The sequence below is a fragment of the Sycon ciliatum genome, chromosome 5 (assembly GCF_964019385.1).
Source record: "Sycon ciliatum chromosome 5, ocSycCili1.1, whole genome shotgun sequence".
NCBI classification, from domain to species: Eukaryota; Metazoa; Porifera; class Calcarea; order Leucosolenida; family Sycettidae; genus Sycon; species Sycon ciliatum.
Window position 1 is genome coordinate 9254960 of NC_088647.1, and position 16973 is coordinate 9271932.

The 16973-nt window shown below is 47.5% G+C and overlaps 2 protein-coding genes across 4 annotated transcripts in view; one reads left to right on the forward strand and one right to left on the reverse strand.

The window, feature by feature from the left end:
- The first annotated feature begins 426 nt into the window (after positions 1 to 426).
- LOC135817488 (ankyrin repeat domain-containing protein 11-like) lies at positions 427 to 6054 on the forward strand. Its single transcript, XM_065330686.1, has 2 exons — positions 427 to 2644; positions 4677 to 6054. Exons 1-2 carry the CDS (start codon positions 650 to 652, stop codon positions 5187 to 5189), a joined length of 2508 nt encoding a protein of 835 aa, XP_065186758.1. The 5' UTR covers positions 427 to 649; the 3' UTR covers positions 5190 to 6054.
- Positions 6055 to 6815: 761 nt separating this feature from the next.
- The window catches only part of LOC135817489 (ATP-dependent DNA helicase DDX11-like), a 25553-nt gene continuing 15395 nt past the window's right edge, over positions 6816 to 16973 (reverse strand). The window contains exons 19-29 of one of the 3 annotated variants that reach the window (XR_010553550.1): positions 16671 to 16783; positions 15950 to 16022; positions 15456 to 15559; positions 13717 to 13866; positions 12980 to 13048; positions 12210 to 12310; positions 11669 to 11756; positions 10881 to 10938; positions 10474 to 10628; positions 7423 to 7520; positions 6817 to 7291 (exon numbers count right to left, since the gene is read on the reverse strand). Coding sequence is in view for 2 of the 3 variants with exons in the window: in XM_065330688.1 (XP_065186760.1) it covers positions 7485 to 7520; positions 10474 to 10628; positions 10881 to 10938; positions 11669 to 11756; positions 12210 to 12310; positions 12980 to 13048; positions 13717 to 13866; positions 15456 to 15559; positions 15950 to 16022; positions 16671 to 16783 (947 nt within the window). In the remaining variant the exon portion in view is untranslated. Of the gene's footprint in view, positions 7521 to 10473; positions 10629 to 10880; positions 10939 to 11668; positions 11757 to 12209; positions 12311 to 12979; positions 13049 to 13716; positions 13867 to 15455; positions 15560 to 15949; positions 16023 to 16670; positions 16784 to 16973 lie in introns of all 3 variants that reach the window. The other 2 variants (XM_065330688.1, XM_065330687.1) reach the window with 2 other exon arrangements.

The following is a 16973-nucleotide window of genomic DNA, read 5'->3' on the forward strand; positions in this document are numbered from 1 at the left end:
CTCCTTTCTCTTCACTTTCTTCATGACATTTAGTGTTCGCCAGTCTTGTAAAGATCTTGGAAACTAACACTCGTTGCACTGTATCTAGACTACTAAAAGTGTTGAAAGCAGCATTTCAAGTGTTGTGATTATTGTGAGGTTTTGTGTGAAATTTTAATTTTCGGCTATCACATTTCGTTAATTTCTTACTTTTTAGACGGGGTCCACGTCCATGGACTAGAACACAATAACTTTTTTTAGAAAACTGCCATAAAGCAGTTTTTATTGCTATAATGGTATTTGTGAAAACTAAACGAAATCGGAACAAGTTTAGGTACAATTTCAGGCTGTTTCTGTTTTGGTACCCTGTGTCTCATTCGAGCACCCGGGTCTACGTGTGCGCACTGCGCAAACTGGATGCACGTGTCAGTTGGAGCAAACAAACGGCGGGAAATTCGGAAAGTGCATCAGTGTTGTGTGCGTGCTTTATTACTTTATTTCCCGCGAGTTGGATTTGTTTGCATTCCAACATTGGCAATCTTTTGTTGTCTATCACCAGTTTCTTCTTTCTCCTCCCAAGGACCGACAACTGTCGGCATACGTTTCTTGATTCGCTTGAGGTGAATGAATAATACATACACTCCTGGAACGAATTACGGACAAAGGAAGAATGGAGCTGCCAGCTTTGTCTCCATGTGAGAATATGCCAAACTACTTAGAAACTCCTTCGAAAAGGAAAAGGGATGAAGATATTGCTGACCCGCTGGCTGACTCTACACCACACACGCATGGCTCGAATTCGGCCTCACTAACCTCTCGTTCTTCAGGCAGCAAGCCGTTGAAGCGGAGACTTCTGACGGCATTTGACAAAACGCCAAGGAGGAGAAGTCCCAGCAGTGACTCATCTCGCTCAAAATCCAGATCTCCCCAGCCTGCAGCACTATCCCCACGCAGTGAAGCCAATTCCGATGGAGATGATTTGCCCGCACAATACACTGGTAGCGCTAAGTGTCGTATGTCCGAGGAACCAGCGGCCAAGACTCCGAAGTTAACAGAACGCCAACAAATTGCTATGGTGCTGCGGATGACAGCAGACGAGTCACAGCCCGCAAGCGAGAGTGAAGAGGATGGTCAGTCCAGTGCTGCTCGAGCACGGGCCATGGTTAGACGTCGCGATCGCCCAGTGCTTGATGTTAAGGTTGCATGCCGCATCCCGGCTTGCCTCTCCAAGCGCAACACGCGGGGAGAGACTCCGCTGCACGTTGCATCAATTCGCGGCGATACTGAAATGGTGGTGGCGCTTCTCGAGCGTGGCGCTGATGTGTCCTTAAAGGACAATGCCGGTTGGACACCGCTACATGAGGCATGCAGTAATGGACACCTAGAGATCGTGCAGGAGTTACTGGAAGCAGGTGCACCGGTGAATGTTGCCGGCTACAACAAGGATCGGCCGCTTCACGACGCCGCTAGCTACGGTCACTTAGGGATCATCAGAGAGCTGCTGAAATACGGTGCCAACCCGGAGCTGTGCAATGCCACGGGTGAGTGTGCTGCCGACTACGCTGTATCTGTCGGCCATACTGAAGTCGTGGACCTTCTCAAGTCATTTCGCCCGCGAGTATCGCTTCTTCAAGCTCAGCAGAACCAAACTGATGAAACTGAGCCAGCACAGTCCGCCAGTATCAGCATCACCAGCCAGGCTGATCAGTCGCAGGAGAGAGGAGATGGTGAGGATACAGCGCCACAGCCTGCCTCAAAAGAGCCCATCTCGGCGCGCACCGATTCCGACGTTAGTCTTGTAGCCGGAGGTCTTGTTTGCGTCGTCGGTGCCACTCACCGTGCTGATGCTGCTGATTCTGCCAGCAGCAGTCCGAGAATGTCGCTCTTCGAAAAGTTCCCAGCATGTGAGACGCAAGCAAGTAACACGTCCACGGAGAGCGTAGCGGAGTACAAGCCCACCTCTGCATCGGTAGCCGAAGTTAGCCCTCGCGCTAGTGACAAGCACGACACCGCTCGGGAGCAGCCGCAAGCATGCACTTCTGATACTGTTGTGCCACGCAGTAAGCGCCGGAGACTCGTGCGTCCGTCCCTCCGAGATCAGATCCACCAGTCACTATCACCAGCTGCCATACAGACGGCAGACAAGGAATTGCCGTCAGCAGCGCCACAAGTGGCTGTGAAGATGGACGACACTGAGCAGGAGTTAGTGTCAGCGCCGCCACCGTCGCAAGTGGCCATCCAGAAAGAAGACGTCACCAGCACCACCATGGACAGTGGCACGTGCGAAGAAGAGGCCGCTCCATTCACTGGTGATGACAGCGCTATACTGGACGACAGCGACGACTGGTCTGTGTCCATTCCTAGCACGCCGAGGACGCCGTTCAGCCGGTGTCGTGCCGCTGCTACTGGCACGGTCTTGCCGGTGATTGACTCGCACGACTCTGGTATTGCCACGTGCCACTCGGACCACAGCATGACCGAGTCGCCGCCGTGCAAAGTTGCGGACCGACGGGCCGGCAGTGATGTCACGGCGGCCTCTCCGTCCCCGCTGCCGTATAGGGCGTACGGGTGTGCTCGGTTTGACTTGGCGTCGCTGGCACCCCTGCGTGGACGCCGGGTCATAGGCGAAGGGGAATGCAAGACGGAGTCCTCGTCGTCTGTCTTGGTAAGCTCCACCTGTTGCTGGTATTTGTTGAGTACTGCTGAGAGTACGGAGTATGCGGATGAGAAATTGCTATGCGCTGAAATACTATAAATTAGGGATGAAACGATTATGCCGATTACTCGGAACTTACTCGTTATCTCTGTGATCGCTACTCGTTATGCTGTTATCCAGTATGCACTACTTGTACATGTGCAGTGTACATGTGCATAGTACTAGCTAAGTCGCACTGTCTGCATAGTCAACTCCAGCACGCGTCATCCAAGGTGACAAAATTTACGCCTTTTTCTAGGCACCTTCGCACTTTTGGGATCCGGTGTGTCATGCACATATTCCCCGCCCCGGAGACCAGTAAAATATATTTGTCATACAAATTCAGCATACTCGTTTTATGATAACTCGATCGTTAATAATAAACGGTACTCGATAAGAAGAAATGGATGATCGTTTCATCCCTACTATAAATCAATTAATTATATAAATATAATATTCGCGGGATCCGCGTCGGCATCGCTTGAATGTTCAGAAACACACAAACTAGCCTTCGCATCCGCAGGCCACCACTATGCCTGTTCACCTTAGTGGCGAATGCAGACCTCACAAGAGAGTCAGGGGAGAGGAGGTTGGTCTCTCAACCAATCGGGGGGCGTGTAACGGCCCATATTAAACCCTGTAAACTGCATCCTTGTTATTCTCACTCCGAGCTGTGAATTAATTCCAGGAAGAAAAAGGACCAAGGAACTAAAAGTTATGCTATAATGTCCACTAACACCACCAATAACTTGGCAATCAGCTCAACATGCGTAATTTGTAATTCCTTGGTCCTTTTTTCTGCCTATAAATTAATCCTTGGCTCTCCGAGTCCACTAACTAATTTCCGTGTATGTACTGCGTTGAGCAGACATTGTTGGTAAATCTTGAAACTTTGAGTTCAACTCTGGACGGCTTGCTGAAGTACATTAGTAATTTAGTATGCATGGTAATGCTCTACCGCTCTACTGGGTGGTTTACAAGATTGATATTTTGTAAGGGAGAATGACCTACTTCGAAGTACATGTTTTCACCAACAGTCCACCAAGGTAACGAGATAATATACAGTCAGATAGTGCGACAATACGGCACAAAATTAACGAGGGTACGAGGTGAATTGCTATTTCTGGACATTGTACATTTCTGGACATTTCGAGTAAAATAATTTTTCGTCGCGTGTAGAGTCAAGTCAGTCAGGTTGATGAAGTTTTTTCTTGTTGTAGTTGACAGCTGGGCTGTTGTAGTTTCTCCTCGTGTCGGTGCCTTGTTGATAGCCTTTTCTTGGGAGGCATTTCAACGAGTTTTGTGGTACTATGTCGCATGAGAATTTTGAATTTTGAGTAAAATAAGAAGTATTGGACGAATTGTTGGCTTCCCCATGTGCACTTCACTTCAGACGCTGTATAGTCTTGGACCTGTCAGCTGGAAGTGTGAAGAGGCCAACTGCAGTCCACCAATAGAAAAAATAACAAAAATGGTGCAGGATAGGATGCCTATTGACGCTATTTTACTTTCATGTCCAGAATTCGATACACTGAAATTTAGGCCAAAAAATTGGCCTGTCGAAAACATCCTGGTATAAAGTCTCTGGGATCACAGCATGAGCAATTGTCACATATTTGGAAAGATGAAGGATTAAGCCATACAATAGATACAAAAAGATATGAAAAATGTAAAACACACAGCCAGTGGGCCTCTATTTTATTTTCATGTCCAGAAATTGCTATTCACCTCGTACTGAGATATTCAACGACCTGACACCTTGTTTACATGAATACTTCGGGCTCGCCATCCGAGTTTCAATGGATATTAATTTTTGCTTTGTATTTTTGCTGCTGCTACCCAGTCGGTGTATGCAAACTGCTAGACTGTTCGTCACTGGTTGTTTCTACGTGTATGGTTTGTAATGGTAAGACTTTAAAAGAAAGTTTGCTGCCACTTTTTTGAAAGCTTATGATTTGCTTAAATGCCGTCGCGCTCTTCTCTTGATGACGTTGCGCTGCAGGTTCCGAGCGATCCGGCACGACTGAGTCAGTTTCTACAGCAGCGTCGTGAGAGAGAGGCCGTGGAAGCGGACAAGCTAGGACCAGCATTGCCCGGTGGCAACCCACCCCAGCTGGCCAAGCTACGCACTAGCATCCTGCAGGAGCGCTACAATCTGCAGCAGCGCTTTGATGACCAGCTGGAGCGTATGCGGGGCGTGTACGAGAGAAACCAACGTCGCATCCAGGCCAAGTGTACACAGCTTCCCAGGCCACTCACGTTCTGTCAAGTTGAGGTTGCACGTATTACCGACGGTGCCAGACTGGACTACCGCGATGAGAATGACCAGGAACAGGTGGAGTACAAAGACCAACTGGCCGATAATGAGCAGAAGCGTGACGCTGCTATGAAGGACCTGGTCGAGTTGCAGCGAGTTGAATGGGATGGTTTGCTCGGCCTGCAGTGCATGCAGTGGAGGTCGCTGTGCTCACACTTGGACGCCGATGCGGCGACCATTTCCTGCATTGCCGGTTAGTGTCTTGCCGTGTGCTACCGTGTGTGTGTGTGTGTGTGTGTTTGACTGATTTACTGACTGACTGCATTGTTGGGTGTTTGTTTATCTGTGATGTACACTACAAGTAGTGCGTGCGTGTGTGTTGCTTTGATATAGTTGCCGCCGTATGATGGATGTTGCTCTCTGTTTTCGTATTGGGTGTCACTGGCACTATGTGCCCACTGTTCAAGTTCAAACGTCATGTAGCCTGTTGTTTATTGCCTAGTAACAGCACTTTATCTTCACTTAGTGCTTTCAATTTAGGTATGGCAAGCCGGGACATTACTTGTCTCCTGGCCTATGTTATGATTTATTGAGCCTCGTCGAGTCTCGTCCCTTCTGGGGTTGTGAGAACTATTTTATAAAACTGATAAATGTATCTGATCTGCGTCCAATTCCACCGATTTCTTCTTGATTTTCTTTTCCAAGCAATGAATTGTGTCCACTACTGATTCCGTGTTTTATCTCTTTTGCCACTTTTTTGTTGTTTCTTTTGGGTTCGGAAGAGTGCTGTCCAGTGCTGCGCGCACTTCCTTTCTGCCTGTATATGTGCTGCAATTTGCTGATGTGTTGTGTGCCCTCTGTCACTGTATCTGTGTGCTGTCGTGTTGTGTGCCCTCGGTCACTGTGTCTGTGTGCTGTCATACAAGTACAGTAGTAATTTATACAGCTCAGTTTTGTGTGGTGACGATCCAGTATTTTATTTTTAGATCACTCTTCTCGCCTTGCTCTGTGCTGAGGGCCATGCGTTAGCTGCCCGCCTCAATCTGCTCTCTCCCATTTCCTCTCGTCTTGCTCAATCTAATAACTGATTGTGACGCTTTCCTTGTGTTCCTACACTACTTCACCTGCCTGCTCGCTTTGTTCTGCGCTCCGTGTGTGTGAGAGTGTGTGTTTAATGGGTACTAGTTAGTCATCGTGGATACAACACCGCCCATGGTGTCCATTACCCATGAGACATGTCGTGGTGGCCCACACATTAGGAACATAGCCATGGCGCAATGTTTGTGACGCTAATCAAAACAATACGTATATTATATGCCCAAACGCTTTCCCCCATATGACCTGCTATGGACACACTGCTAGAGTACTGAGTTGCAGTTGAATAGTAAAGGAAGGAAGAAACATGATGACTGAGCTGTCATGTGCGCTGCACGACTCGAGAACCTGGAGCTCTCAGCTGATTCATTATGAACATTCTTTGATGAACGTTGTGAAAACTACAGTTCTACAATCGTGCTGCTTAATGAAATCTGATTGCGTGAGTCAAGCACGCGCCTGGCGCTGTGCAGCCCTGGAAGTGCGAACACTGGAATGATTGCTGGTGCAGGGCGCAAACTGGACTCAGTCTCGCGCGATCGCATTTCATTGAGCAGTAACCAGGTGTGACTGTTCTCTATTGCAATCTGGCTAGTGAGTCACTCAGGAGACTGACATAGTACATGCACAATACAAAGACATGTGGCATTCTCAGTTCAGCATGGTGGAAGGTGCCAGCTGACATCTGCTATATCTCTGGTGAGCATTATTTTACTCTTTTTTGTTTTGTTTGTTTGAGAGTCAAACTTTCAGGAACCCTCCACAAATGCTACAGGCAGTGAAATAACACACTAGACAGCAGACATTGTAATTCAGAGCACACTCAGATGGAGGAGTTCAGAATTTGTGACAAGGATTGGAACAGCTTGCTATGTTCTATGGAGTGCATGCAGTGAACCTGATTGCAAGGAATACAAAGATCACAGGTAAATTTTATGAAGTAACTGTAGCTGAGCTAGAGTGAGGGATTCTCTAATGAAAACAATATTGCCTGGTACATGGTCCACACAGCATGCACCTATAATCAGGGTCATAATTATTGCTGAATTTTATGATAGCGCAGACCTTTCTTGCATGGGCATAAATACTGGCAAGGAAAACTGAGAATATGGAACTGCATTGTGGAGCACTGAGTATGACTTCATTGAACTGGCAGGAATAATTTACAAACTGGTGATGTTTGTTGGATAGCATGGACACGTTGAGTGTTGGATGTTGGAATAGACACTGATTGGAGATTTTAAATGTTGGGTTGGGTAAGAAATCTGTAAAAAAAAAAGATAAAAAGAAGATAAAAATTAATGAAAAAGGGTAAAAAAAACTAAAAAATCCTAGTGCTGGATAAACTGCTGATCGCATGAAGTTAGTTTCATTCATCAGCACCGTCATTACCCACCAAGAGTGCAGCAGAAGAAACTGAAACGTGCGTACGGGTGGCAAGTGAACCGAGAGTACCATCTAGGGCTTGGACACGGCTTTCCTCTGTGCAAAGAACTGGACAGGAACAGAAACCAAAGACGAGAGCACAAGAGTGTGAGACGTACGGTGTAGTGCCACTTGTAATGGAGGATATTCAAAACTAGTGGCATCATTGTATACACAGTGTACTCACTGGAATGGGTGACTAGCAGGGAGGCACATCATCTAGGGAGACGACACCAAATCAAAGTACCTGAGGTGATGTGCGTTCTGTACAGATTTGGAAGTTAGTTCACCGTAACCCGTGGCCTTTGCTACTCGCGAGTGTGTGTCACGGGCTTGACATGCTGACCCCAAGCGCACCCAGACCAGGGGTGCCATGTGTGAGTGTGCATACATCGGCCCTTCCCCGGGCCAAGGCGACCAGAATGGGCAGCATGGGAGCGAAACCTACTTGGTTTCATGCTCCAGTCGTCCGTGTTGTCCTCCTAGATGTGCTATGAATCCCTGGCGACCTGTCAGCGCTTGTCATGTCACTCAACGCACCACTACACCGTACTAATAGTGGAATTGAATAACCCTTTAGCAGTTTAGGGCGCTTTACTTGGACAGATGTACAAGAACACAAGTAGGAACAGGTGGCAAGTGCAGAATACAGTCGACTCCTGATGTAACGAACACCAATGTGCAAGAGATTCAGCTCTTTGACAGAAGTTCTTTATAAGAGAAATGCACTCACACAAGCGCACACTAATCTTGTATGAGTGCTTTTCTGTAATGTCATTACCGTATTTTTCGGAGTATAGTGCGCACCTTTGTACAATGCGCACCCCCAATCTTCATTGGGGGTGCGCACTTCAATCTTCATTGAAGTACATGCATTTCATATTCGGAGCATAATGCGCACCTGCGATTTAGTGCCTAAAATAGCACATCTAAAGTGCGCACTATACTCTGGAAAATACGGTATGCCTGACATGTATGCAGCCAGTAACTGCATGCATGAGTGCACTTGGTTTACATCCTCACCTACACGATAAGTATGGTTCGTTTCAAATGAAAACAGCTGGCTACAAAGGTTCAATTCTGTATGGGTTCAAACAGGGACATGGGTAATGGTTCGCAAATCGGGAAATTCACTACATGTGAGTTTTGTTATAACTTATAAGTGGAGTCGACCATATCTCCTATGCTCTCCAGTCTAACACATGCACGGTGACCATCACCCAGGAATAGGACAGGGTAACCTGCGCTCAACTGCACAATACGCCAAATACCGTCAAGCGGGAAAGTTTTTGTGATGTGCAGATTCTGAGATTGTGCGTTTTCAAGAATTGCATTGGCTCGCGACGAGAAAGAAAGTTGATCCTTTCAATTGCATTTTTATGGTGTCCACAACCGACAAACAGTGCAAGTCGCGGTGATCAAATTTGCACATGTGCGATGGTTGCAAAACTAGTGAAATTTCTCAAGTGAAAGTTTCCCACTTTACAGCACCCGACACAAAGAGCAACTGTCTAACTGTGATGTGCATGCACTACCCACACCAACATCCGTCAATCATGGAGTGTTAATGACTCGAGTGGCGCAGGCAAGCCAAACCTTCAGACACTGGTGGGATGATGTGCACAAGACTAGGCAGCCCTTCAGCTACCATGTCAATGCCACTTAGACTCTCCTCTGCGACAAGCCGGACCTGTTTAACCTGAGTGTCTTTGCAGAAACCGTCATTGAGGTGGTCACAGATAGAACACGCTACCTCGGTGCAGTGTTAGGGACACTTCAGCGCTGGCCCTACAACTGAGAAAGTCCGAGACTGGCAGCAAGAGCTTCTGTGACTGTCAAAGATTGCCACTACTGAATCCCATGCGGCTTATGCCGCCCTCACACATGGGCTGTGAGGTCGATGGACATATCTCCTTCGTACACTGGAGTTCTCAACCGAACAGCTGCAGCGCCTGGATGAAACTGTCACCGAGCACTTCCTTCCAGCTCTGACAAGGAAACGCACGTTCACGGCTGATGACCTCTCTCTTCTGCGGCTCCTTGTCGGCTCGGTGGGATCGGTTTGCCCTGCTTTCAAGAAATCGCTACCTCTCAACTGCAGGCTTCCCAAGTCATTTGTGCAGCCACGTTGATGAGATCGTCCACCAGCAAGATAGCGAGTGGAAAAATCATTCCTGTGAATTTGTGGCTCAACTAGCCCAACGTGAGAGAGTGTCTGCTGCCAAGGCTTCCAAGAAGCCAGTGCTGCTTCTTTCGCTATTTTCCGAGAAGCTGCGGATGACCCCTTGGCCCATCGTCTGGATGAGCTGTCCCGCAAAAGCCCCTCTTCCTGGCTCACTGCTCTTCCTCTCAAGGAACGTGGTTTTCACCTCTCAAAGCAGGAGTTCTGGGATGACCTCGCACTATGGTGTGGCTGGCCTCTCCTTGACGTTCCTTCAAAGTGTCCCTGTGGGGTTCCATTCTCACAACTTACTTCGGCTCTACTTGTATGTACGCCTGCATTCTTATTTTGACGAGTCGTCTCTATCGTGTTTCAGATTGAATCTTTCTCAGTTTTCTCTACTTTGTGCTTTTCAATAAACTGCTTGTCTCTTGGCTACCTATTAAGAACCTAACAATTGACGCTGCTCCAGCCTGAAGCCATGTATGTTCATGGGGTCTCGGTCTGCATAGCACAAAGCTCAGGGAGCTGGCACCTGTGGCGGTGGTCGAGGGCCGTATCTAATGCGGTGTGGTCAAGAACGTTTTGTTTAGTGGATTTACTTGTAGCACCACTCGCCAATTTACGTAAGACAGACGTTTTTTTTCTTTCTTTTTTTTCTACAAAATCCGCATATCTCCAGACACTGGGGTGAATGATGGAGTGTGGTGGTGGGGCCCATTAAGCTCCGCCGACCAGAGGTCTCGGCTTCATAGCTCCATGGACGCACCAAACACGTTTAGAGGTTAAAAGAGGCCTTAGAGTGTATAAAAAAGAAAGAAGATGTTTAGAACTGTATTGCGGAGATGTGAACAACGGTACCTTTCTGATGGCGGAGAAGGCGAGTGGGAATGTAGCGCATGTGCGAGTACTGGCCTGGATCCAGTTGGGCAGTTTCTGAACGACGTGCGGCCGGCTGTAGCGCTGATCCAGTAGTACGATAGTGGCGTAGTCATTGATGTGACGAATAGCACGGCCTGCATAAGTGGACAATCACGGAACAGCAGCAGCACAGAATTTATGGGTCTAGTTTAGCACAGTGTATCATTATACAGCATACGGGGGGGGGGGGGGGGTGCACCAGCGGTTGGCTCACCATAATCACTCGCTACAAGGCCCACACAAATGCTTCACACCCTCACATTCGGCACACAGTGCAGTAGCGTGTACTGGACACGGCAGCAGCAGCAACAGTAGCATGGGCAACATATAGCTCCATGTTAACTTACCGATGGACTGGTTGACGGCCTTCATGCACAGGCCTTCATAGTACTCACGACCACTACCCTGGAATACAGCCATGTGACGAAAAGAGACAGACAGCCGGGGATGCAAGAACAAACCAAAGTCAAAGATACAAAGAATGCATGCATGTGCAAACTCAGATGATCCACAAAGAAACTAGCCCTTGGAGTAGTAACTGTGTAAACATGAGTTCTTACCAGCAAAGACAATGCATCATCACAGGGTGGAGGACAACAAGGCATAGTAGTTAACTGCCCACATGAGTACAAGCCAGGGCATGTAAAAACAAACTATACGATCAATGCACACTCCCGCTATCTTGGACATGCATACACGTACACCATGCAGATCTCCTCCTTCAAGTAGACCCTACTATGCATATGTCTTATCAACATCTGGCATTGACTGGATATGATATGTACAGGAGAGCAGTGGACGGCTAACTCAACATCAGCTTCAGACGAACATACGTCAACAAGATTGAACGACGCCAACATAGCAATGGTAAGAAATTGAGAATTAACGAAAACTTTTCCACACGGGGACAGAGAGACAGGCAAGGAGATAGATAGATAGAGAAAGAGAGAGAGAGTGATAGTGAGAGAGAGATTATAATGAGCGAGATGGACAGAGAGAGAGCGAGAGAGAGCGAGAGCGAGAGAGAGAGAGAGAGAGAGAGAGAGAGAAAGAAAGAGAGAGAGAGAGAGAGAGAGAGAGAGAAAGAGAGAGAGAGAGAGAGAGAGAGAGAGAGAGAGAGAGCACAAAGGCCTACTGGTTGTTGTTTATCCAAGTAAGTCATTTTCTCCTGTAGTTCCACAGACTGTGTACTGGGGTAGGGAAGACCCACCATGATAACACATCTACACAGCAAAGTCAACAGCATCGTATTTAGCACAGGAAAACACTCATACTCATACTCTTCCCCATCGCTGAAGCAATGATAGCGAATAAACTGCCATCTGAAGCTTTCCACGGTGAAATCATCTCTCGCAACTCTCAGTGGAGTTTTGAGGAATGCACAGAGCACACATATGGTATTGCATGGCGTGTCCTGGAGCTTCTCCCAGGGCACGTGTTGGGTGATATAGCCTGAAGCATCTTGCAGCGCCATTCTGGAGTCAGGGACAGACCAGTACTGAACCATGCAAAGATACACTGCAGCCTAGGAAAGTGAAATCCAACACTGTGAGCAACATAGAGCGGCACATCAGTCTTTGTAGTGCTAGAGCCACACATTTCCCGGGGCTGATCTAATCACAAGGTTGGATTTCACTCTGATAACAAAGCACAACAGTAGTCAGCTGCTCTCTCACCTCCCCAGGTCATCAGCAAAGTTGATTCCTTCACTCAGCTTGCCACCGACCACACTAAACAACAGTGCACCGGTTAGACTGTGCTCCCCACCGCTAGTCAGCTGATAGGAAAATAGGAAAACGGTGTACAAAACAGAACATGGCATGAAGAGTACATAATCCCCCTAGAGTGTGCAACTCGACTATGGTGGAGTATGGGTGCTGTCCCGACAGAATTCGAGTTGACGTCATTTTTATGATGCAATGCGCACTGTACACGTATTATCAGGCGTATCCTGAACCTGTGGTGGACAAAGCCCCATTGATCCTGTACAAACTAGTGTAAACAAAATGTGTGATATGTTGACACCCAGTACAAATGTCGTAAATCACCGGCGCAAGGAGCATTACATCATGCGAATGACATCAACTTGAAATTTTGTCCGGACAGCAGGGTATGCGGGAGTTGCACACTCCCGGGGGTTATGTACTCTTGATGGTATGTATGAACAGAACATACGGTATCTGTGTTGTGTGCAACCACACAGCACATGCACACTATGCGGCACATGTACTTCATGGGCTTCAGCTAATACAGTCGGTCTGCTGGCTTGGATCAATGAGAATCAAGAACAATGAAAGCTGTGTAAGATATTTGAGTCGTCAGACCAGACACAGCAGCAGAGAAAGCCCTTGCTCACGGGGCGTGCACAATGGACAATGCACACACACACAGTGACACACAGTGACACACACACACACACACACACCCTGCACTCTGTTCGTCTTACCTTGCAACACCTAGCATAGTTGGAGAGTGTGCTCTCCACATCACTGGCTAGCTTCGGCTCTCTGAAGACCTGCATTGAAATAATCATCAACGATACTAGTTACTAGTATATGTGACATGACAGAACGCGCGCGCGCGCGTGTGTGTGTGTGTGTGTGTGTGTGTGCGTGCGTGCGTGCATGTGTGTGTGTGTAGCGACCAACAGCGAGGGGGCGTCTTGAGTTCAAGTTCTGCTGTGCGTGGGGCGAGAGATATCGCAGACAGCAGGATCTGCAGCGGCATGAGGCCGGATGTTCTGCCGCGACGCCGGGATGCTACCCCTTTGTTCCCCTCCTCATGAGGGCAGCTTAGCCGTTTAACGGCAGCTGTTTGTCAAGGTCAAGGTCAAGGTCAAGGTCAAGGTGTGTGTGTGTGTGTGTGTGTGTGTGCGCGCGTGTGTATGTGTGTGTCCATGTGCGCACACGTGTGCGTAGTGCACACATTCAAAGACAACACAGTGAACAACAACATGACAGTGTGACAGTGTGATTGAGCACACGGGCAGCCTGACAACTGTACCTTCTTTTTATTGGAAAAAGCCTCTAGTACGGGCAAAGCAAATGTGCTTACATATGACACAATATCTCAATACAAAACTGTTTTGATCAAAACACCAACTTAATGCCAAGAATCTGAAGAAAGACTCAATCCTGTGTTGCCATAACGGGAACTGAAACCCAACACAAAATCTAAAAATACCTTCTTTTTATTGCTGATAGTCTTCATAACACCTGACTTGGTCCAGGAGTCGATGATGCTCTGCTCGTACGCATACGATGGGAAGAAGCAGACAATGCCGCCAGGAACAAGCGAACATAAATTTGACACAATCCTGCCGATTTCATCCACCTGCACAGAGAATAAGACACAATGGCAGTGCGATATAAGAACAAGAACAGGCCACATGGCTTGAAGAAATGTCAGAGCTGGGAAAGTTACCGCATTCTCCAGAGTATAAGCCACACCTGGATTTTTTGATTTTTTGTCACGAAATACAGACATCAACCCTGTTTATCACCATTAATTTGACCATCACAGTGTAAAACTTAGAACCTTCCAAGTTGGAAGGCTGTTGGAGTGGGCACCCAAGACGTGCTAGAGCTGATTGGCAGTTAGTTGTAGAACGTCAGTACTGTCCGTCAGTGTCGTGCAATGTTATCGCATGAGCTGATTGTCAAGTAACTGGTGGTGTTAGTGGACACTATAGGGTAACTTGTAGTTCTTTGGTCGTTTTGTTTCCCGCTATAAACTAATCCTTGGCTCTCCATCCGAGTCTATCCTTGCACACCTGACGAGTGGTATAAGCCGCACAGACTTTTTCCCGGTGAATTACTAGTGTTTAAAGTTATTTCAAATGGTGAACGGTACTATTCGGCCAATAAAATGTAAAGAACTCTTCCTCTCCTCTCCTCCATGCGCTCTCACAGCCGACTCACTGCTACCCTCAGTAGCCATTACACACACCAACCAAGGAAGGGTTGCAGGTAGATACTGAAATTCCTCCTGACAGCTGTTTCGCCTTCATAAGGCTCATCAGAGAAGGTGATATTGAATAGGATGATATCAGGTGGAGATGGTCAGATTTATACTACAAAACATGGGCGCAAGATTACGGGCAAAGTGTGAGAATGAGAAGTTACAATTCTCCAGCAACACAGTGCCAGGGGTTCCAAGAAAATGGCAGGTGAGAAATCCAATCACAAGCTGCTAACATTAATTTTCTAACGGCTAGGTGATAGTTTTTAAGAATTGCTGGAGAATTGCTGGAGAATTGCTGGAGAGGTTAGCAGCTTGTGATTGGATTACTCACCTGCCATTTTCTTGGAACCCCTGGCACTGTGTTGCTGGAGAATTGTAACTTCTCATTCTCACACTTTGCCCGTAATCTTGCGCCCATGTTTTGTAGTATAAATCTGACCATCTCCACCTGATATCATCCTATTCAATATCACCTTCTCTGATGAGCCTTATGAAGGCGAAACAGCTGTCAGGAGGAATTTCAGTATCTACCTGCAACCCTTCCTTGGTTGGTGTGTGTAATGGCTACTGAGGGTAGCAGTGAGTCGGCTGTGAGAGCGCATGGAGGAGAGGAGAGGAAGAGGTGTTTAAAGTGCGGCTCATACTCCGGAAAATACGGTATTGACTTAACAGCAGCCAGGTAATGGTTATCCACCACCAGGAGGTAGTAGTACAGGTCTGCGCGTTAGTACACAACCCCACGGGTTTCAAATACTTTGTCTCGTAACGAGTATTATCTACTATCTGGACCTGCATGTACACGTTTCAGGTGTCAGGGGATTTTTGATTGTTGTCTACTGATGAGGGTTGTCTTGTAACCAATGTCGTACTAACGGAGGTAGACCTGTAGCAGTGTCTCTAGCAATAGTGACACCACTAGATAAAATGGCACTTCTTCAGGTGTTTCCCCCGCAAATCACCTGCTGTGGTGAAGTGCGTGACTTGAACGTTAAGTCCAACGGCACGCCAGACGGGCCTTGCTCCAGTGTGACGCACAGTAGCTGCTCGGCTGGTATAACATGATCTGAGCATTCAAACAAACACACACACACACACACACACACGTGCGCGCATGCACGCACACACAGTGCACATCAGCCGGACTTTGCTCTATCGTCCCCTACCTTACGGCAAGCAGAAGTGGCACAAATACATTGACTAGTCCCGTTGAACGCGTACTGGCAAGCATTGTTGTGCAAAGCATTACTATAACAATATGTAAGAGCAGTGTTACCAACCACCACCACCACCGCCGCCGCCACCGCCACCACCACGATCTCTCTTCGTTCCCGTCCCCAGACTACTACCAGCAAGAGTACATAACATTATGTACTCTTGCTACCACCCAACAACACAGAGGACGAGCAAAGAACAAAACACTACACTACGTGCATGTGCATGCGCTGTCACTCACCACACGCAAACTCGCTGACCCGCTCTTCTGTAATCCCTGCCGAATATAGAAGCTGTTGCCGAAAAGAGCTAGTCTGCATAGGACCCAGAAAGCAACCAAGATCCTCGCTCATGAGCTGGGCTGGCTACACGCCATAAGGGGTCCAGCCTATTTCCAGATAACCGAGGATGAAAGCAGACCAGAGCTAAAAAAAGGACAACCTGAGTTTTCAGAGCGCCTAGAAAACTGAGCTAATTGTTTTACTGGCAATGGATGGTCCCATCAAACAACGGCTGGTACAAAATGCGTATAAAATCCACCGGGATCTTTGAACATGCACCGCAAGCGTTCAATTGATATCCCCACATGGTTCATTTCCAAAAATCCCACCCCTACAGCATATGTCCCAAATTCCTCTTGGAGATAAAAATGTCATGATCCTAAAAGTGTTTCTCACAGGTAACTCTCTCCTAAATCATATTTTTCTTTTCTTTGGGGCTATCCAGCATTATCGATAATTTTCACGGGACAAAATTCAGTTTCAACCCCCCCCCCCCCCCCCCCCCATGGCCCACCCACCTAGAATGGATCGATGTTTCAGCTATCAATATTCTTCAAAATGAAACTCTGACCCACCTACCCATGAACAAAACTTTGTTTCGTTTGGTGTAAAAGATCGATAATTACGGACGGCCCACAAGCGAGCTTCTCACGGATATTATAAACAAGTGCCTGCACTTACCGGCTGCATGGTGCCACCAGCTACAACGACAGCATGGCACTGCTGTACTATAGGCATGAACTGTGAGCAGGGATTGAGCAGCAGATACTTCAAGCTGGCTGCACTCGGCCGCTCTGCATCAAAAGCACATACAGAGTACATGTAAACACACAAAGATGTATTAGAGCTGTCATCACTACCAAGCCCGTGCGATGAGTGTATTAGAGCTGTCATCATTACCAAGCCCGTGCGATGAGTGTTTCAAAGCATGAATTTCAGAGTTGCAGTGAAAGAACTTTGGTCAACCGCTGTGGTTTTGTTGTG